Genomic DNA, 22,173 nt, shown 5'->3' on the forward strand with positions numbered 1-22,173 from the left:
GGGTTCTTCCCTTAAGCTAAATTGGCTCTAATATATCTGATTAAAGATAACTTGAGAACAGAAGTGGAAAATCTTTGGACATCAACGCTAAAATTTATTGACATTGACGTAAAAATAATACATTTTTTCGAGAAAAATCCAAAAAGTGTCTATCCATGATAACTTTTTTCAACTTTCAAAAAGTATCTATGTTTTAATAGTTTGTGAAGCATTTGTATATGGTTAGTGTACGTTCAAAATTTCATTCAATTCGGTTGACTGGTTTCCGAGATATGACAGCTCAAAAATGAGTTGTCTAAAAAATAGTGTTTTACCCGAACGGTTCTAACTTCGTGAAAAACTATTTAATCGAGCCCAAATTTGTACCAATGATGCGCATATAATAGGTTGACAAACAGTCAAAATTTGAGATTTTTTTAATGCACTCTATGAAAAGTTATAGCATGTTGAACTTTTTTGTGAGAGAAAAAAAGTTGCCTATCCCAAACATTTTGGCCATCCCCTGTAAATATTTGTAACGGCCTTATTCCTTATTCTTACCTTAGTATTGCTGTAACACATACAGTTTTTAAGTTGGATTTTAATAACAAAATTTAATATTCTCAAGAATTAAAATGGTCAATTCTTCTCATAAATTGATTTTTTCATGTAAATGTGAAACACTGTTTTTTTCTCAAAAACTGTACAGAATTTCTGAGCAATGAATCTGAGTCAGCTGATCAAAGATTATTTTATACGATTGTTAATATCCATGAGCAGTAGATTTTAAATAATAAAGACAATATTTTATTTTCAATGACCATATGTGATGTTGTAAATATAGTTCTATTTTTCTCAAAATCTGTACGTGTTACAGAATTTATAAGATATAATAAGAATTCAGCAGATAAAAAAAATAAAAAGACAATATTTTATTTTTTTGAAAACAATAAAAATGTGAAAAAAAAATTTCTCAAAAACTGTACGTTTTACAGAAGTTCTTAGGTTAGTTTCCGAATCGGTGGATGAAAATTTATTAAATGTAAATATTGGTTAAGATAAGCAGATAAAAAATATGAAGACAATAGTTTATTTTCTATGAAAATATGAAATATTGTGAATAAAAGTACTGTAACACTAGAAATACTGTAACACGTACATAAATTCTTAGGTCGGACTCTAAATAAGTGGATCAAAAATCTATTTAATAAAATTATTGGTTATGATGAGCAGATTAAAAATTTAAAATTATGCATACAATATTTTGTTTTCAATGAAAATGTGAAAATTTATGAATAAAACACAATTTATCTCAAAAAGTTTAAGTGTTACAGAAATTCTTAAATCAGATTCCGAATTCCTATATGTATATCTATTGAACATACAAATTGGTTGAGATGGGCAGATAAAAAAATTAAATTTTAAAGACAATAGTTTTTTTTATGAAATATGAAATTATGTGAATAAAATCCTATTTTTCACAAAAATTTAACGTGTTACAGAAATTATTAGGTCAGCTTTGAATCAGTGGATCAAAATCTATTGTATAAAAATATTGGTTATGTTTAGCAGATGAAAAATTTAAATTTATAAAGACAATATTTTGTTTTCTATGAAAATTACGTGTTACAGAAATTCTTGAGTCAAATTCCGAATCAGTATATGAAAATCTATTAAATAGAAATATTGGTTAAGATAAGAAGATAAAAAATTAAAATGATAAAGACAATAGTTTATTTTCTATGAAAATATGAAACATTGAGAATAAAATCCTATTTTTCTCAAAAATGTTACGTGTTACAAAGATTTTTAGGTCAGATTCTGAATCAATGGATCAAAATCTATTGAATATGAATATTGGTTATGATGAGCAGATAAAAAATTTGAAATTATGAAGAAAATATTTTATTTTCCATAAAAATATGAAATTACAAATGAATGAAAATACAAAATCAAGAGTAGACGAAATCGGGTCATCACTGTACAAGAATTCAAATGGGCATAACCTAAGCTTTTGGCTTTGGACGTGTGTATAACCTACTATGCACTGAGTTAAGTAAGTACAAGTGAAGTCCGATATAGGCACAGACAAACAGACGTAACACTGTCCGGCATGTTCGCCCAATGCTAAAAGACCAAGTTTGGTCATTCAATTTTAAAATTGGCCGTTAAATCAGTGTACGATGAGAATGATGAGAGTGTTAGGTCTGTTTAACTGTGATATAGGTATCTAATGTTATAATGTTCAAATACTTACTTTGTAAAGTTTATATCGTGATGTTGATCAACAGGGAATTCTTTATAGTTCATGGTTTTGATGGTACGAATCATCTGGCAGGTTTTCACTAGCACGTCGGGGCTGCAAATAAAACCATCATTAAAATAAAAAAAAAAGAAAATCAACTTAAAATAGCATTACCAGGTCTCCTCATTCGCCAACGCAAACGATTGCTGGATGATAGATTCCACTTCTTTCTGTTGCCGCATTACTGCTGCCTTCACAGGCGCAATATACTTCTCTATCCTCTCATCTTTGTCTTCATGCATCTTCTCGATCATGGCATCAACCGTGATGTTCATGTCGTTCACAATGGAGTCGCAGAGTTGGTGCATATCATTTTCCCGCGTCTTTAGTCGATTATTTACATTATTCAGCATGTCTAAGCGTTTGGCCAAGAATTTGTTTTCTCTGAGGATGGTGTTTTTCAGCTTTTCACGAGCGTCGTCCAACTCCAGCACCAGATCGATATGTCCACGGTGTCGATCTACTAGAACGCACTTTACACAGATGCACTTGTCGCATTCCTGGCAGAACAATGTCAGTTCTTTGTTATGTTTCTCGCACAAAATGACGGGTTTCCTAAGTTGCTGAATCAATTCTTCCATACTATTGTGGAGGCTATCGATTACCTCGCGTACCTCCTGGTAGACGCGACAGTAGGTAAATTGATTCATTGTCACCTTCGACTGGCAGCATGGACATCGTTTCACGCTGGATACAACCGATGGCCGCGGACCTCCGGTAGCGAACCACTGATCTATGCAAGTGGCACAGAACAAATTGGAGCACTGTGGACAATGGATGGGATGTTCCGCGCTGATCGCGCAATGGCAGATGGCACAGGCAAATAGCTCATCTGTATTGATTTTGCTGTCCAGCCAGTTCTTAGCAATTTCCTTGCTTTGCTCCATTGGCGGAATGCGGAGGAATCCACTGGAAGGCATCGGTGGAAATTATGGCTCGGGTATACCGGTTTTACACAAAATGGAACACGATTTTAGTTGTCGACACGAGATACTTTGGTTAACGATCCACACTGTACATTGAAATGACCAGACTCAAATGATAGTGCACAATAGATCCGAAGGGACTTTCTTTAGTCAATAGCCAAGCGATTAAATATGTAAATGTTAGTGATCAGCTATAGTGGTAATCACGTTGAAATATGTGCGTGTCTCTTTTGTAGATGTCCTAGTTATGAAACTTGGGGGAAAATGTGTGCACTCTTACCGCGGTTGATAATTTTATTGTCGTCGCGGTTGAAACCCGAAGTTTCCTCACACCCGACAATCGAATATTCTCAAAATTCATACGTGAAACCTAACGTCGGACGTAGTGCGCTGGACAGCGGACCTGGCCCTCTATCTAGCGCACGTACGTCCGACACGCAGTTTAGGAAAAACATCGATTTTCGCGTGTCAAAAATTCCGATTTTCAACTGCACGAACAATATTATTATTTAGCCGTTTTTCCCAAATCAATTGGGTAATATTTGCATATGCAATCTGAATAGCTTTTGAATTGGCGTGCATTTTTGGGTATTGAGTTGTCCAAAAAATGTCTCACGAAACCTACTGCAAGCCTATCCATATACGTGAGAACAAAAGATGTTTACAAAGTTCTTACAGATAGCTTAACACGGAAAATCTGAACACAAACCACTACCACACAGGAATTTGGATTGGTCAATGGTAAAAATCACGCTAGTGTTCGTGTGTTGAAATGTCACTTCGACACTGATTTTTCATTTGGGCCTAACTGACATTTTCGAGTTCTCTTCATGATCCTCTCTTTGGTGTTATCACAGAATGTGTATTGAGTTTTCCAAAGATTTTGAACGCTCTGAAATTTTATTTCGATTGGACATTTGATTACTGAGATATCTTTCGAAGAGTACTTAGGAGTAATACAACTGAACTTTTTGAGATATTTAACAAAGTGTATCATATTATGCTTTTGGTCGAAATACGAAGTGACCGAACGTGCGAAAATTGATTTTTAACCTACTTAGAAATGTCGCAACTCAATTTGGATTAGTGCATATTGTTGCTCTTAATTAGCTTAATGATGCGCAACAGAAAAAATAGATTCAAATTTACTTCGCAGCTGCAACTTCGCATGTGCTTCTAGCGACGACTTCGATTTGGTGGTGCGACGATAATATTAACCCTAAAAGGGATACCTTCAGTTTTGTCACCTCGCTGAGTGTGTTCCATCAAAGACGAGCTCTGAAAGGCGCCTGGGGTCCAATGGACCCCAGGTATCCCTTTTAGGGTTAAATTTCTCAGCCGTCTGTCAACCGATTTGGGTTCTATTGCCACCAAATGAACGCTACAACATCCTAGTAGATCGCCCAGAAATTTAATTTCGATTGGACATTTGGTTAAAGAGATATCTTTCGAAGAGTACTTAAGATTTATACAACTAAACTTTTTGAGATTTTTGACCAAGTGTATCATAATAAATATCTCAGCCGTCTGTCAATCGATTTCGGTTCTCTTGGCACCAAATGAAAGCTACAACATTCTAGTACATCCCTATACAATTTTATTACACGCTAAGAAAAAGTTACTCTAAAATAAGTAAGATTCACACAAAACTGAGCTAAACTAGAACAGCTCAAAAAATGAGTAAATTGCATTTCCAGCGATAGCGCTGGCCCAACTGCAAAAATCCAACTGGTTTAAGCCGTATAATATTCTTCACAACATCAAGAATGTTATACGGCTTAAACTGATGAAATTTTCGCACTTGTGCCAGCGCTAGTGCTGGAAAAGCAATTTACTCATTTTTTGAGCTGTTCCAGTTTAGCTCAGTTTTGTGTGAATTTTCTGACCGTGTAGGATCGGACATTTGATTACCGCGATATTATCTTTCGAAGAATACTTAGGATTTATACCATCGACTTAAGATTCGGACAAGAGATTGGTAAAATAATTTTGAAAATCGATTGAGTCATCGCTGAGATATAGCCAATTGAAAATTTAATTGCAATCAATCACTGTGCCAGGAGCGCTAGGGATGTTCATTTTTTTGTCTTTGGACTTACGATGTGCATTCAGTTTTCTGTATATTTATAAATTTTATTATTTATATAAATAAAAATGCAGTGGCATACGTGGGACCGCGCATAACTTGCGAACGGATGGTTCGATTTGGGTCGAAGTTTTGTTCTGTTAGTTTTCACACAAGGAAGGTTTATGAGGCCAAAAACATGGAAAAATTGAGAGTTTTTGAAAATAAGGTTTTCATACATTTTGAACGGGGATTTGGGCGCTTGGCTAGGGACTTGAAACGTCAAAAATCGCAGTAGGCAAGACAAAGTTTGCCGGGTACAGCTAGTATTATACTATATTCATTTGCATCACTAAAATTTATGATGTTTACTGAAATATTTTGAACGTTTACAATCAAATGAGCACGTCGAAAAAAATGTATCGGTTGCACTTTTTTACAAGAAATTTGAACATCCCCAGAATGATTTCTGTTCAATAAGGCAATCCATGAGACAGATGCGATCAGCTGATTTTCTTTGTTTACCATGCATTTTTGACATTCGTCAATCGGGGTGATAGTTGAACACAAAGGAATTTGTTAAGCACAGAGAACACTCGACGAAAATTTGGTAAGCCATACATACACTGTGTTTACAATTTCAGCTGTCACCCCCATCGCGATATGTCGTCATGGATTGCCTTATTATCTGAAACTTTAGGATTCGGACAAGAGATCCATAAGAAAATCGGTTGAGCCATCGCTGAGATATAGTCATTTGAAGATTTAGTTACAACTAATTTTCGATCACGGGGTCGCGAGTGTTAATAGACCTTTGCTGGTATAAACATTAAGGCCAGTAGTACACAGGGTAAAATATTTGACAAGGAAAGAACTCAAGAAACAACATCAGTTTGACACTAATGAAAATTCGATCGAGTCAAACAAGATGTTTGAGCATTGGTTTCTTTTTGGACAAATATTTGACCCTGTGTACTAGCAGCTTAAGTTTTAGATACATGGTGTCTTTGGGAAAGTGTCTTCATATTTTTCGACCTTTTTTCTCATGATTGTAAAATTAGGGTGGTCCCTCTAGTTTGGCTGATCCAAACATCTGCTTTTTAATAGTTTTATGTACGCTTACAAAATGTTCTACAAAGTTGTAAAAGAATTTATTTGGAGCAAGTTTGCAAAAAAAACATTATTCTATCTCTTATGGTTCTTAACTTATATATATTTTTTTAAATCATGTTAGGGTGATCCATAAAATTCAGTTTTCTTGTAATAGCTTTTAATCCATTCGTTTCTGGTAAAAACTTTGTTCCGAGCACTTTTAGAACTATCAACGACGCATATTTTTTCCAAAGAGCTCAATATTCCATCTCTCATAGTTTAAAAGATTTTAGGCTTTTTTGTGCAAAAAATCACTTTTACCAAAAAGTCATATCTTTAAAAGGAGCAAATGAATTTTCAATCGCCGAAATGTATTTAAAAGAACGTTTTCTGTTCTATTGATGGTGAAAAAATTGTGAGTACCTACCTTTTTTGTTTAAAGCTTTTTATTGAATTTTAAAAATGTGGGTTTTTACATAGAAAAACAGTTGTAACTTTTAAAATCGATGAGATACAAACTTGGTGTCTTCGACAATATTGTGAGTTTTTGGATGCTCTGAAAGTGCTCAGAACAAAGTATAGCGAAAAAATCAACGCATATAATGAATATTATAATGAACTAGTTGTCCCGCGCAGACGCGCAAACTTGGTCAAATTATTGGGGGGGCAAAGCCTGGTTTTTCTGATTTTTTGTATGGGAAAATCGAAAAATCATTGAAAATCGTCAAATATTGGGGGGGCGAAACCATGCTTGCCCCCCATAAGTTGGCGCCTATGTGTCCCGGCAAACTTTGTCTTGCCAAGAGGTTGTGGTTTGACAACTGATAAGGTCATTTTTCCAGCGCACTCTAGATTGGTTTCATTTCGATCGTGATGATTTTCTTCCCAACTCATAAAAAATCAGTAATTTCACAATTTCCCTACTTTTTTAGTTGATTTTCGTAACTTTTTGTACATATAAACACAGCCACTACGAATACAAACCGAACCATTCAAGAGCCATGCTGATCGGTTTATCCGTTCTAGAGTTTTGTTGCCTCAAAGGAACTTCAAACTCATTTTTATATATATAGATAGAAACGGATTTTTATATGGATTTTAAGAGTTACAACTAATTTTCTATGTAAAAAAACCGTATTTTCAAAATCCAACAAAAAGCTTCAAACAAAAAAGGTACTCCCAATTTTTTCACCATCAATAGAACAGAGTACGATCTTTTTAATTCAATAAGGCGATAAAAAATCCATTTGCTCCTTTTTGAGATATGAATTTTTGAAAAAAAGTGATTTTTCGAAGAAAAAAGCCTATATCTTTTAAACTATGAGAGATAGAACCTTGAGCTCTTTGGAAATATGCGTCATTGATAGTTCTAAAAGTGCTCGGAACAAAGTTTTTACGAGAAACGAATGGATTAAAAGTTATCACAAGAAAACTGAATTTCATGGATTACCCTAACATGATTCTCTTAAAAAATATAAGTTAGGAACCATAAGAGATAGAATAATGGTTTCTTTGGAAAACTTGCTCCAAATAAGTTCTATTACAACTTTGTAGAACATTTTGTAAGCGATCATAAAACTATTAAAAAGCAGATATTTGGATCAGCTAAACTAGAGGGACTACCCTAATTTCACACCCAAGTAATAATTTCATCGCTGATTGGTTTTGTTTGATTTTTATTAGGGTTTTATTACAGTAATAATTAAAACTCGCAGTTTTATGACTGCTTTTATGAAAACCATTGATACAATGTTTTATAGTACACTTGAAGATATCCAGAAAGAAAAAACTTTCCGATTTGTAAACCTTCTGGCAATCATAATTACCACAATAAAACTGTTGAAACTCTCAACAGATGGCGATCCGTTCGATTAGTAACGACTACTGTTGGTGGAAAAGCAGAACTACGACATTTCTAGGTTTATTGCGGTCATCATAAAAGTAAACTTGCGTTCGTTTTATTTTTGCTGATTATGGTTGTCGCCATATTGAAGGATTAGGTAACGTGAATGAAAAATAGTTAATTTTGCTCAAATTAGCAATGAATTGATAGTTTGCCACCATTTCCATAATCTGCTCACATAAATAAACTCTCTCTGCTGAGTTTTCTTGTGATTCGAGATAGTTTTACTGAATAAACAAATTGATTAATTTCATTCCAAGATGATAATATTCACTATTTTTGAAGCGCATTAATTTTATGATGCTTCAACCCCAATATTTACGGTAAAATTGAATGCGCATAAGCCTACCAACACAATAACAACTAAAATATTACTTTGAAATGACCGCTTCTACTTACAAATGATGCATCGTCCTGAACTTTGCGTGCCATCGAAAAAGCTTCTCTTCATCTTGAGCTGTCATAGTTTTTGTTGAAAAAAAAAACAACAACAATCGAGAATGGGAATTTTTTCTACTAGGTTTTAAAACGGTTTTATTGCTACTCTTAATGTGGTTTGCAAAACCTCTCCGAGAGTGGTCCACTTAGCCGGAAGATGCTCTTAAAGAGGTTATCAAGAGGTTTTGATGTATAAATCAGTTTTATTGCAAGTTTTATAAAATTGGTCATGAAGATCTCTTGTAGAGGCGAACAAAACTTAAAATGTTACTTGGGCAATGACGAGAAAAAATGTCGAAAAATATGAAGAAACTTTCTCAAAGCCACTATTTATGTATCTAAAACTTAAGGTTTATGCACAAACATTTTTGTCTTCGTAAATGCGGCTCTGGACCCATTGTGCAGTGTTGGCCTGCAGACTGCGCTAGTGGCTGCTTGGTTTACTCTTGAGAGGCGGAAAATCCCAAATTTAGTTTCCAAATTTCTGAAGAACTCCGAACATTCTGAGATGAAATTCCACTGCCTAATGAAAAACAGTTATGAGAGTTAGCAGATCCATGTAATTTTTAGTTATTTAGAATGAAATTGGCTGTTGTGGGAATTGCTGGAGCTGCTGCCGCCAGTAGTTCAAATCTAGATTAAAATTGGTTCAAATTATGATTACGATGGTTCAAATTAAGATTAAAACCACTATTGATAAATATTTGAATTTTTCAATGAAATTTGGTGCAAATGTAAACTTTTTACCACTTTAAGAAAAGCTAATATCCGTGGCTTTCATATACCTGAGACTTTACCGTAGTAAATTATTTCCATATGGATGAAAAAATCAGTCAAAACTCCCGATGCTTGAGAAAGCCGCATTTTGGTTCAACTCATGATTAATTACCCTACTTAAATTTTTCAGAAATGACGGTCATCATGTACAAAATAAACAAAACATTACTATTTTTTAATTTCTTTATTATCATTCACCTATTACACTGATAATTGCTACATGACCCACCATTCTACTGAGGGATCGTCCACAAATTACTTCAACAAAAAGTTCAACATTTCTTTCCTCCAATAACATATATGTCAGACTATATGTATGGGAAGTCGGGTGTTTTCGTGTGGATTCATGGTTATGGTTAAGCTTCCCTCTATTCCTCTCAATAGCGTGACCTAATTTATGGACACCCCCTCTGAACCTATGGCATTTCGTTTGAGACACAATTTATCATACCCCTTGTTAGTGTCCAAGGGCCGGTAAACTTGCAGTTTCCATCCAGTCCAGTCCATTGATAATCAATTATAAATGTATAAAACTAATTTAACCCTAATGTTGAAGCGTTTTTATTTCTTTACTCAACTTCCAGTTCACATTTCTAAATTCACTGCTCCTGCATCGCTCCGGACATCCACATGCTAGTACCAATTGGTGGTGATGTTTTTCATTCAATTCAGAAACAAAAATGATCCGTAGTCGCACATACAATTAGCACTTTCTTCAATACCTTAATTATATGTGCACTTAATGTTGAAAAAGTTTTTTTTAATAAGGCTGTGCTTCTTGTCGAAGCAACTGCTGTGTGGCTTTTATCACAAATGCGAATACGGACATTGATTTGGTCATGATAATTTTAAGCTACTTGATTCTAAGCTAACGTTAACTAAGTGTGTCATGTGTTTTTACAAACTTTAGTGTAAAGTTTTTCAAAATTTCTAATTAAACGATTCAAATATCTATGTTTATTTAAATGATGGTTGTCTGCCCAGCAAAATAGTGGTGGTATTTGATTTTTTGAAAAACTTCTCGTTAAGTAAATAATTTCCCTAGCTTAATTGGAATAAAAGACAATTTCGTACGAGAATAGGAATTCCTCCCAATCAAAATTTTCCCCATAGGGTTCTCAAAGTATTTTGATCAGACTATAAGCTATATTGCACAGCGCTTTTATGTCAAATGAGTTAACTGAACCAAAAATTTAAAAAAGAAAAAAATACAATACTTTTTTTGGCAGTGACGTGATTGAATACGAAAAGGCTGAACCCACCCGGTGAAAACTTTAATTTTGGTGTTGACTACTAAACTAGAAAATTGGATGACAAAATCGGCATGTTCTAATAAACCCTCACAGACGTAATTTTTAAACTAACTATCAGCACTACACCCAGTAAAAGCCCATCCGCAATGCTCCGTCTTCTGCCAGTACCGCTCGTAATGACCACTTCTTCCTGATCTTCGGTGGTGCTGTCGACCATCGGTAACCGCTGGCACTTCATCCACCGTTCGGCCGACGGATACGGGTCCCGGTGGTCAACACTCATCCGTAGATCGTTGAAGCGCCAGTAGCCTTTGCCCTTGAAGAAGTACGTCCTGCCGTCGCGGTTCTGGAAGGCGGAATCGATGTTGTAGCCGATACCGCTCCACATGGACATATCCCGGGGATAGTCCAGTTCGACGTGGTTGGCGTCTTCGTCGAATCTGTGGAAGAGGGAAGAATTGGAAAAAATGCGTTATAGTGTTCTGTCAGAGTAGCGCTGTTGTTCTGAGATATAAGTGAAATCGAAATACATTTAGATCAATTGGGAGAGCAGACAGAAGTGTAAGGGATACCGGACTGCTCAAACCAGGCACAAGATAGAAAGAAAATCGAAAGGTGGTAGAAGAACTACGATGAACACCTGAAAGAACACTGAAGTGAACAGTGAAGTTCAAAGGGGCTCTAGAGCCAGGAGATTTTACAACTACCCTGAACTGAAACTCTCATGGAACCTCCCTGAACTCCCTGAAACACCCTCAAAACCCCTTGAAATGCCCTGAAATCCCCTTAAACGTTTCAAACTGTCACATTTCTTTAGCAGTTTCTAATTTTGCTGCTACATCCAGAGAGCTCTTCCACGTGGGAAAGAGTATTTGTTCTCTGTGAATTTTGATAATGTAGTTTTGAAGGAAGAATAAGGAATAATTATTGTTCCCAAGCTCGATCCGCATTGCTTGTAATTTTTCTGTACGAATCCCGTGACATTCCATTTTCTCCAGAGGCGTCTCGTGACCCGTAAAGCTGACTGTGCACTTGAAGAGTTTTCACATGGGAGTAGTATGAATGGAAAACAGCAGGAACCTGAACTCCGCTAGACAAGCGAATCTATCGACGATTTCGTCGAGAAAACTGCCTTGTTGTTTCAATTGATGAAACAGAGGATTTTCTACCGCCATCAGTTTAAGCCTCTTTAGTCTTTGCTCGCTCATTGAAACTGAAGATAGGTTCTTATTCTTTTGAGATGGAAAAGCTCCTTCCAACGGCATCAGTTGTTGACGTAAGTGTTATTATCGGAGGAATAAGCAGATACCCACGTTTCTGAGAAGACGTCTTCCAAATTGTTCTTAGTAAGCACCTTAGCTTTCTCTGCGACTTTTTTCGTGTAAAATATTTTCAGCTCATTGGTCAGCCAGACTTTATCGAAATTTGGGAAGCGAGAGTAAACATTGCCCACCAATTGTTAAGGGTTTTTTTTCGGAATAACTTTTGAGCTTCGAAGAATCCACTCAGAAGTGGATAACTGACACTAAAGAAGTGGAACACCCATTGCACAATTATGGGTCACTCTGTAACTATGTATTACTAGTCTGTCTGTTCTCTATGCTATTCAAATAGAATTTAAATGAAATTGACCCATGTGAGTAACCCATGATTATGCTATGACTGTAGTTGAAACATGCGTATCTGTTTAAGGGCTTCAAGGGTAAGCATTAGAGGGCGGAATTAAAAGCACAAATCTGAGTACACTCAATCGAAGAGGGTATTCTACTAATAGATGATTCGAGAAGCGGTACAATCTTTTCCTCAATCGACCGCCTGGCAAACGAATTGCGGGAGTAGATTGTCTACGATATCCCGCTCCATTTTCCTTTGAATGTTGCTAGAAAATGAAACCGTACGCGACGTGCAAACTAGTAGTGAATGAAAATGCCACCCATTCATGTCCACCCAAAGGCATGCACGCATGCCAAAAGAGTGGATGGGCGGCCTCTGTTGAATGGTACAAGTTCTCTCTCTTTGCTCTTTCACCTCGCTCTCTTGCTGAAGCATACAGTAACTCAAATGCGACGTTTCCAAACTTAACAGCTTCCCCGCGAGCGCAAGCTTGGTGTAAGCAAACAAACTTTCCTTTCCCCGGCCCCCGATGAGGCCCACGTCCATTGGAAGAAGTGCACAAAAATTTTACTAATACATTGCCAAAGCAGCACAGAACTGTCGAACACAAGTAAACACAGTTCTTGCATGCATATACAGCGCTCCCGTGTACTTCTGGAAGTGAACTGAGGCGAGAGATTTTTGGCGATGCTGTCACATGGATGTTTCGCATGCTTCGGCGTGGAGCACTCTGGCAGCGGCAGGGTGGTGGCATAGTGAAATTAAGTTGGAAAATTTACTTGATTCCTATTGGATACGCACTAGTATTTCATAGTGGTTTGTTCACTTGAAGTTGTGAACATCAAAAGGATCGAATGAGTAGTTTATATCGTTTGTAGCAAAATGTTGACAATTATTTTCCTTGTCAACGGAAAAAAAACAAACTCTGAATTTCATTATTATTACCAGACAGAATTGAAACTTTTAAATAAACATCCCGCTAATCGTTAAAATACCACTTCGTAATGTAATGGATTTATTGATCCTCATTTATGTTCTCTGCATATCTCTAAAAAAATCATTTTTTAAACATCTATTTATCTTCTAGCCTGAAAAATTGCCATATGTCCACATCACTATGTTGTTCCCGTCTAACAGTTTTGGTGGGAGACCAGTAGCCGACCGGCTATGTCGAAGGTGATGACTTTGAGGCGTCGGAAGCCGCGGCCGGTGGATGATCGGGAGCCAGCGACGGCAGTGGCTCGAAATCATCCGGATGCTGTAATGGCGGCTCGTTATGTGGTGTTTAGTGTTACGGACAGTCTCGTCGGTACGTCGCGATACAACCAGCTTTCGTCAGGGGGGGAGTTTTTCGTGGAGCCTGCGACGTGGCCAAAGTGAGGGATTGACCAACAATATGACTTTCAAAAAGCAACGTGACACGTGGATTCGGAGATGTTGTATGCTGTGAGCTGTTGCCTGTCGCAACAGTGGGCCAGTATGCCAGCAGCGGTGCCCACGAGCGGCCATCAGGCGGTCTGCAATGGCGATTCACAGTGGACAGGATCAATACCGAGGTTGCGAGCACAGCAAAAACAAGCGGGAAACTCTCAGGCGATTAGCCAGGGCTATTCCTGATAGTCGTGAACAGGAATTCGGCAAACAGTTCCGGATGTCCCGGAGCTAGAGCAATTACCCTTAGACAAGATACTAGTGGCAATGTATCAAAGTCTATATTCAAACTTTACCACATAAACATAATCATAACTTGTGTACCCCGAAGAAATTTCTACCAGTTTACTCTGCACCTCATAAAAAATAGTTAATTTGTTAGATTGTTTATTGCATTTCAATGAACGACTTCGCAGTACTAACCCAGGGCTATATTTTACCACAGACAAACATACGTAACACTAATCATTCCCATCGTACACCGATTTGACCGATTCTAAAATTTGATAGTTGGCCAATTGTCCACCCGCGGCGCTCGCATAGGTTTTGTTCGAATTGGACGTTTGCTTGCTAACGCAACTTAGTTCATGGTTGGCCAAACTGTTTTTTTAGCATTGGGCGAATGCGTTTCCGTGACTAAATTTTGAATCGATGTGGGTATTTAGGGCAATAAGTATGAAGTTGGCGCTAGCTCGCAATGGTCAATTACTCTTCTGACGGCGGTGACGCGCACACGCTTAAAGATAAACCGCCTAAGTGCGATGGGTGGCGGTCTCCATTGAACCGCAATTGAGTGTAGGCGGAAAAGGCTGACCCTTGGGCTGACCCGAGAGAGTGAGCGCTCCTTCGAAGGGGTGTTAGGCTTGACGAGAAAAATCATCGAGACAATTTAAATATAGTCGTAAAGGGAAAAGATGATACAGATTGAATACCACTGTACTACATAAATCCGCCAAGTTTTGAACGGATAGGAGTTTGTTTGACCTTCCAAAGCCAGTTAGTTGCCCATCCGTTGATTTAACGATTCGGCTGGATACCCGTGGCAACCCTTGAACCACGATCGAGAACGGATTCAGGATTTTTCCAGGTATCGTATTTCGGCGCGATCCCAAACCTCGTGGCCCGTAATCACGACCGGCTACTCTAGTTGTCAGTGTACACCAACGGCCGTTCAAAGTCCCAAGAAATCGACGCACCTCAGCCGCCCAGCCTCTACAGATCATCTTCCGGACGGTCCTCGCGAAGTGCACGACAGAATATATGATTCAGTCTTATAGATAACCTTGTGAAAGTGCGTAAGCGAAAATACCATTTCGTCGGTTTCCGGTCATGGCAAACATATTTCAAGTTTTCAGGCTAAAAGAAAAAATAAATGTTATAAAACTGTTTAATTTTTTGTAGATACGATAACGAAACGTAAAAATTTTGCCTCTTTCGTTTTCCGCTGGCAGGGGAGATATGTGTTTATCAAAGGTTGCTATGGATGAAATAAGTCGTTGCGTTAGCTGGGGCACAGATACTGTCAAACTGTTTTATAGCATCCGCCATTATGGCGAGCGTGGAAAGCTGGATAGTGATTTATTTTAGTTTTTATCAACTGTGTAGTGAACGCAGTGGACCTATGGACGAGACGCCACTGATTTTCTCAGAGAAAAAAAAACATTTGTACCGAAAGTTTGGATCCCAAATATTGAATAAGTCCTTGAACTAGCTCATCTAAATGTTGACCGATTCCGCTAATTGTTCACTTAGCGGTAATCGAAATTTAAAATTGTCTGCTACAAATTTCTCAGATTCTCATCATAAGTTTCAAGAGAGTTGTAGGAGGGTTTCGGAGGGGTTTCAGGGTGCTTCCAAGGCAGTTTCAGGAATGTTTCAGAGAAGTTATATGGTATATGAGGGCTTTTCAGGGGTTTCCAGTGGTTCAAGCGTTATTTGTTGGGCTTTTAAGGAAGTTTCAGAGAGTCTTTGGAGGAGTTTCCGGGTGTTTAAGGATGCTTTCAAGGAGGTTTAAGCGATGTTTTGAGGTATTGAAGGGTTTCAAGACGTTTCAGAGAGTTTAAAGAGGTTTTAGGGGGCTTTCAAGGGAGTTTCAATTACACTACAAGGCAATTTGTGTAGTTTTAGAAGGTTACATGAAATTTGGAAGTGGTTTCCGGACTTTCAAGGTTGCTCTCAAGAAGGTTGTGGAGATATTTAAGAGAGTTTTGAAGGCGTTTTAATGCGGTCAATGTGTTTCCAGACGTTTCAGGGGTATAAAGGAGGTTTTTGGGGGTTTCAATGGAATTTAAAGGTATTTTCAGATGGGCTCCAAGGATTTCAAGGCGTTTTAGAGAATATCTGATGGTAGCAAGACGTTTCAGGGGCCACTTGGAAGCGGTTTCTGGAGCTTTCAGGGTACGTTCAAGTGGTAACAGGGATGTGTCAGGATGGGCTTCAAAGCATTTATAGACGTTTTATTAAGTTTCTGGCTGGCAACAAGCAGCAACAAGGGGATTTAAAGGAGTTTCGGGAGGTTCGGGTGGGTTTTAAAAGGCTTTCAAAGAGGTTCCAGGTTCTAGATGGTTTCATGGGTTTCCAAGGCGTTTAAGATAGTTCAGGGAGTTTCAGAGGTGTTCCAGGGGATTTGAGGGATCTCAAATGGTTTCAGGTGAGTTTTAGATGGTTAAAAGGATTGAGAGGATTTCAGAGACGTTCCCGGAGTTTGAGGGCTTTAGGGGCATTCCGGGGGTGTTCCAATAGCGTTGAAGGGAGTTTCAGGGGCATTTCATGGCCTTTCAAGAGGATTCAGGAATGATACAGGAAGTTTCCGGAAGTTTTAGGGGATTTCAGGTACGTTAAAGCGAGTTTTAGGAGTATTAGGGGGTCTCAGGAGCTTTCTGAAAACCGCAGGTCGAGGAGATCACGGACGCCAAACCAAGAAGACGTAAAAGAGTTTAGGTGCCAACAAGGGCGTAGCCAGCTTTTTGGTCAGGGGTAGTAAGCACCCTTGGCAAATTTGTACTTACAAGCTTTTATAACTAAACACAACATGATGAAATTTAATATAATAATAATACACTCTAAAAGCAGTATTTAACCCTTCAGCACAAACGCTGTTGAATTTTGTACAATACGTTGAAAAAAGCTCGCCTGTTCTACACAAATTAACGTGGTGGTGTTAGCGGTGGACAATTTCTGGAAGATTTGGAATTTAAGGATTACTCAGGCATTGTTTCTTCTGGAACCAAGATTTTTCTTGGTTATATTTACAAATTTTAGCTGAACTCTTTTGGAAATTACCAACTCTTTTGAGAACTTATCCAGAAATTTCTTTATGATTTCCTTATACAAGGTTTTCCAATAGAACATAATAAAAACCCGTCCAAGGATTTTTTTTCAAAATGTCTACTTAATGTCTTCCATGACTAACTGGAGTTCTTTCAGTAATTAATCATCCATTTTATACATATACATACATATGTCCACTGTATATGCTTATTGGCAATCTTGGAATGCCCTGGACCTCTATTCCTCTAAGAATAAACCTTCAGTTGAATTGCTCCGAGTACATTCTTGTCAAAATCTCCCTAAAGATTGTTTTATATACTCATATACTGCATATACTCATCGCAGAGCATAATCCCATAGAAGTGTCAATTGACGTCTTCCCGGGAGGATCCTTGGAAGAATTTTTGAAAGTATTCCCATAAAAGCCTTGAAACTATCACTGAATGAAACCCTCGAGTTATTCCTGTGAGCATTCCTGAAAGAAATGCCTAGAGAAATTCTTGAAGAATTTTGCTGCAGATATTTTCGAAGAACTCTCAAATTATGGAATTTTTGAAAACATCCTGGAACTTGTTCAAAAAGAAATCTCTGGAGGAATTTAAGAAGAAATTCCTAGAAAAATTATTGGTGCATTTCCTAGAGAAATTCCGAGAGAAATCCCTGGAAGAATTTCGAAAGAGTCTTTGCTGGGTGAATTCTTGAAGGATTACCTGGAGAAATATCTGAAAGCACTTTTAGCACTGGAGGACTGATTGTCTCGCTTATTGTAAGAATTGCTAATGGAATCCCTGAGTAAACTTCTGAAGAAACTGCTGGAGGGAATCCTAAAAGAATCCCTGGATAATTTCCTGGTTCCTGTATGCATCCTTTTTCAATTATCTTCAAATATTAGTCGCTTAAGGAATTCCTCCAGAAATTCTTGAAATAATTTAAAAAAATCATCAGGTAATCCTGGAAGCATTCTTGATTGAATTGAATGATTGAAGGATTTTTGAAATTTCTGAAGGAACTCCTCAATGAATTTTTGAAGAGAAACTGAAAGGAATGTCTAAAGAAATCACTTCAGGTATTCCTGGAGTAATCCCTGGAAGAATTCCCGGAGGAATTTCTGAAAGTATACCTGGATAAATTCTTGGATGAGACCCAGCAGGAATCCATGGAAGAATTCCTCGAGGAATCTCCAGAGGAATTTCTGAAAAAAAAACCAGGAAGGAATCCCTAGAAAAATTTCTTGAGGAATTCCTAGAGGAAATCTCTGAGAAATTTTTGAAGAAATCTTTGGAGGAATTCTTAGAGAAATTGCTGAAGGGATTTCTGGAGGAATCCCTCAAGCAATTCCTGGAAAAATCTCTAGAGAGAATCCTGAAGGAATGCCTGGGGGAACTTCTGAACGAATTTCTGGTGTAATCCCTGGAAGAATTCCTGGAGCAATTCTTGGATGAGACCCAGCAGTAATCCCTGGATTAATTCTTGGATAAATTCTTGGAGTAATCCCTGGAAACCTTTAGAGGAATTTTGGGAGGAATTCCTGGAGAAATTTCTAGAAAAATCACTTGAGTAGTTCCAGGAGAATTTCCTGGAAGAATCCTTGTAGTAATTTCTGGAGGATTTCCTGAAGGAATCTTCGAAGGATTTCCTGTAGGAATCTCTGGTAAAATCCCGTAAAAACCCTGGAGAAATTTATGGAGAAATCTCTGGAGGAATCCCTGGAGGAATATTTGGAGGAATTCATGGAGGAATGCTTGGAGGAATCCCTGAAAAAACCTGGAGAAATTGCTGACATAGTTTCTGAAAGATGTCGAGGAGCAATTCCAGGAAAATTCCTGATGGCATTCTTGAAGAAATTCCTGGGGTAATTCCTGGAGGAGTTTCTAGAGAAATTATTGGAAAAAATCATGGAGGAATGCCTGCAGGAGTTCCTAGAGGTATTTCTATGGGAATTTCCAGAGGCCTTCCTGGATGATTGTCTAGGGAAATTCTTGAAATATTTTCATGGATAATTGTCTGAAGGAATCTGTAAAGGAATTCTGGGAGATTTCTATTTATATTTCTAATATTTCTATATTTCTGGAGAAAAAAAATTGTTCAGAAATCCCTGAAGCAATTCCTGGAGAAATCTTTTGAAGAAATTCTGGACGAATGCCTGGTGGAATCCCTAAAAAAATCCTGAAGATATAGCTGGAACGATTCCTGGAAGAAATTCTGCAGAAAGTCCTAGAGGATTCCCTGGAAGAATCCTTGGAGGAATTTCTGGAGGATTTCCTGGAGAAATTTCTAGAGGATTTCCAGAAAGAATCTTCGAAGGATATCCTAGAGGAATCCCTGCGAAAATCCCTGCAAAAAATTGTCCCTGGAAGAGGAGGAGGAATCCCTGGAGGAATCTCTGAAGCAATTCTGGAGAAATCCCTGTAAAATTCCTGAAGGAATTCCCGAAAAATTTCCTCGAAGAATTTCTGAAGAAATTACTAGAGGATTTCCTAGAGAAATTCCTGGAAAAGTTGATGACAAAATTTCTGAGGGTTGTTCAGGAGCAGTTCCTGAATCAATTCCCGGAGAAATCCATGGAAGAGTTCCTGGAGAAATTCCTGGATGAAATTCTGAAGGAATGCCTGGAGGTATCCCTGTGGGAATTGCTGGATGAATCCCTGAAGGAATTCCTGCAAGAATCTCTAGAGGAATTCTTGAAACAATTACTGGATGAATTTCTGAAGAAATCCGTGAAGGATTTCTTGAGGAAATTCCTGGATGAATTGCTGACAGAATTCATGAAGATATGCCCACATAAATTCCTGGTGAAATTCTTGGAGATATCCCTGAAGAAATTCCTGAGATTATTTCTGGAGGAATTCCTCGAGCAGACCCTGGAGAAATTCCTGGATGAAATCCTGGAAGAGTCCCTGAAGTAATGGGGCACGTTCGGTGTAGTACTAGATTTGTAGTAATGAGCTGAATTTTTGTATGGTGAGAAGGTCAATTCTCCGTTTCTGCAATGAAATGATGGAAAAAGTGTGGGTATTATGATTCCTTGCCTAAATTGATGCTGTTTGAGCAAAACTTTGGATAACTATGTTGTTTATGTTGCAAGAAATGGAGAAAACAACAACACAGTTACCCAAAGTTTTGCTCAAACAGCATCAAATTAGGCAAGGAATCATAATACCCACGCTTTTTGCACCATTTCATTGCAGAAACGGAGAATTGGCTTTCTCACCATACTAAAATCCAGCTCATTACTACAAATCTAGTACTTCACCGATCTGTCCTATTCCTGGAGGAATATATGAAGGAATAGATGGAGGAATCTCTGAAAAAGTTTCTGGAGAAATCTCTGCAAGAATCCAAGGAGGATTCCGTGGAAGAATTCCTGGATAAATTCCTGGAAGAATGCCTAGGAATACCTGGTGGAATTCTTGGAGGAACCCCTGAAGTTATTCCTGGAGAAATCTTCGGAGGAATTCCTGTAGACGTACCTGGGAAAATTCTTGGAGGAATCCCTTGAAGAATTCTTGTAGGAATTCTCGGAGGAATGCCTGTAGGAGTTCCTGAGTTAAACACTAGAGGAGCTTCTGGAGAAATCTCTAGAGCAGTTCCTAGAAGAATTTCTGGCGGAATATCGGGAGGAATTCCTGGGAGAATTTTTAGAGAAATCCCTGCAGGAATTCCTAGAGGAATTCCGGGAAGAATTTCTGGATGAATTCCTGATGATTTTTTTTGGAGGAATCTCTGGAAGAAAAAATCGGGGGGAATTCCTATACATTTCCTGGAGGAACTAAACTACTGGATTAATTCCTGGAGGAGTTCCTGAAAGATTTCCAAGATTTCGAACTCCTGGAGGAATTCTAAAAAAAGTTCCAGGAAGAATCCTTGGAGGATTTTTTTTAAATAATCCCTGGAGTTGTCCCTGAAAAGAACACAGAAGAAATCTAGAGGAATTTTTCGAGGGAAACCTGGAGGAATTCCAGAAGAAATCCCATAAGTAATCCCGGAAGCCATCCCATGAGGAATTCCTTAGAAAATCCCAGGAAAGCTTTCTTCACAAATTCCTGGAAGAATTTATGTAGGAATTTCTAGAAAAAAAAAAATGCTGGATCCGTGTCTGAAATAAATTATGGACGAATTGTACAGTTGGAATCTTTGGATGGACTCAAAAAATTTAGACACTTAACCAAGCTTGTTGTTTGGTAAAATTCTATGATAAGATTGAAATGGTTTTCCTGGAGAAATACTAGGCGAAATTTCTTGTGGTTTTCGAGTAAATAAGGTTTGATAATTATGGATAAAAACTTCAATTATTAGAATAGTTTATTTCCTGAGATTTTTTTGAAACTCTGAATTGTTGATAATCTTTGATTTGGTTCGAATAAAAAAAAATCCGGCTGCCAGGGAGAGGGGGGGGGGGGGCACGGTTCTCCCTTTCCCCCCTCTGGCTACGCCCATGAGTGCCAAGTACGAGAAAGGCGAAGCGCTCGTCATCAAGAAGACCGAACAGTCTAAGTACTCCGACGTCTTAAAGGCGATGCGAAATGACGCCATGCTCGTGGATCTGGGAGCCGACGCGACGTGCTGAGCAGAGGTACTTATTAGATATACTTGTACAGGTGAAATAATCGTAGAGCTCAAGCGCGACAAGAAACGCAAGGGCACAGCTTATAAAAGTTTGGTGGAAGAGGTCCTTGGCGAAGGGGTCGAGGTGAGGGCTCTCTTAGAGCAAAGGCGACTCTGAAGGTGAAAAACCTAGACGAGGCACCGAAGCAGAAGAGCTCGTCACAGCTCAGCGGCAACAGAGTGAGGTGCAGGTGGCCACCGCAGCTGTTTGGTTACGGAAGGGACCGGCAGGGTCACAGGTAGCCTTGGTACAGCTACCCGTGATGGCCGTAAAAAAGTCCGTTAAAGTAGGGAGATTCAAGGTAGACTGGTGCGTAGTTTTTCCGTAACATTAGGTATTCTATTAAACTTACCTCCAGTAAAGTCGCCCACTATACAAGTACGTCCGGTTGTTGTAGCTCCACACTAGCGCGGCATCCACTCGTTCGATACTTTCTGGTAGTCCCAGGTGGGTCAAAGGCTTCGGATATCCGGGCTCCAAATGCTGCGAGTTGAACACATAGTATTGTTTACCT

General features: G+C 38.2%; 2 protein-coding genes across 2 annotated transcripts in view; both read right to left on the reverse strand.

Moving 5' to 3' along the window:
• LOC109420299 (uncharacterized) overlaps nucleotides 1–3,416 on the reverse strand; it is a gene marked incomplete in the record, with an annotated part of 8,700 nt that extends 5,284 nt beyond the window's left edge. The window contains 2 exon segments of the mRNA XM_019694623.3: nucleotides 2,237–2,338; nucleotides 2,399–3,416. Coding sequence (XP_019550168.3) covers nucleotides 2,237–2,338; nucleotides 2,399–3,204 — 908 coding nt within the window.
• A 6,238-nt stretch (nucleotides 3,417–9,654) lies between these two features.
• LOC109420297 (matrix metalloproteinase-14) overlaps nucleotides 9,655–22,173 on the reverse strand; it is a 760,155-nt gene continuing 747,636 nt past the window's right edge. Inside the window, exons 5-6 of the mRNA XM_062861127.1 lie at nucleotides 22,012–22,171; nucleotides 9,655–11,178 (exon numbers count right to left, since the gene is read on the reverse strand). Of these exons, the coding sequence (XP_062717111.1) occupies nucleotides 10,815–11,178; nucleotides 22,012–22,171 (524 nt within the window). The 3' untranslated portion in view covers nucleotides 9,655–10,814. The remainder of the gene's footprint in view (nucleotides 11,179–22,011; nucleotides 22,172–22,173) is intronic.

This window comes from Aedes albopictus, chromosome 3, assembly GCF_035046485.1.
Source record: "Aedes albopictus strain Foshan chromosome 3, AalbF5, whole genome shotgun sequence".
Taxonomy (NCBI): Eukaryota; Metazoa; Arthropoda; class Insecta; order Diptera; family Culicidae; genus Aedes; species Aedes albopictus.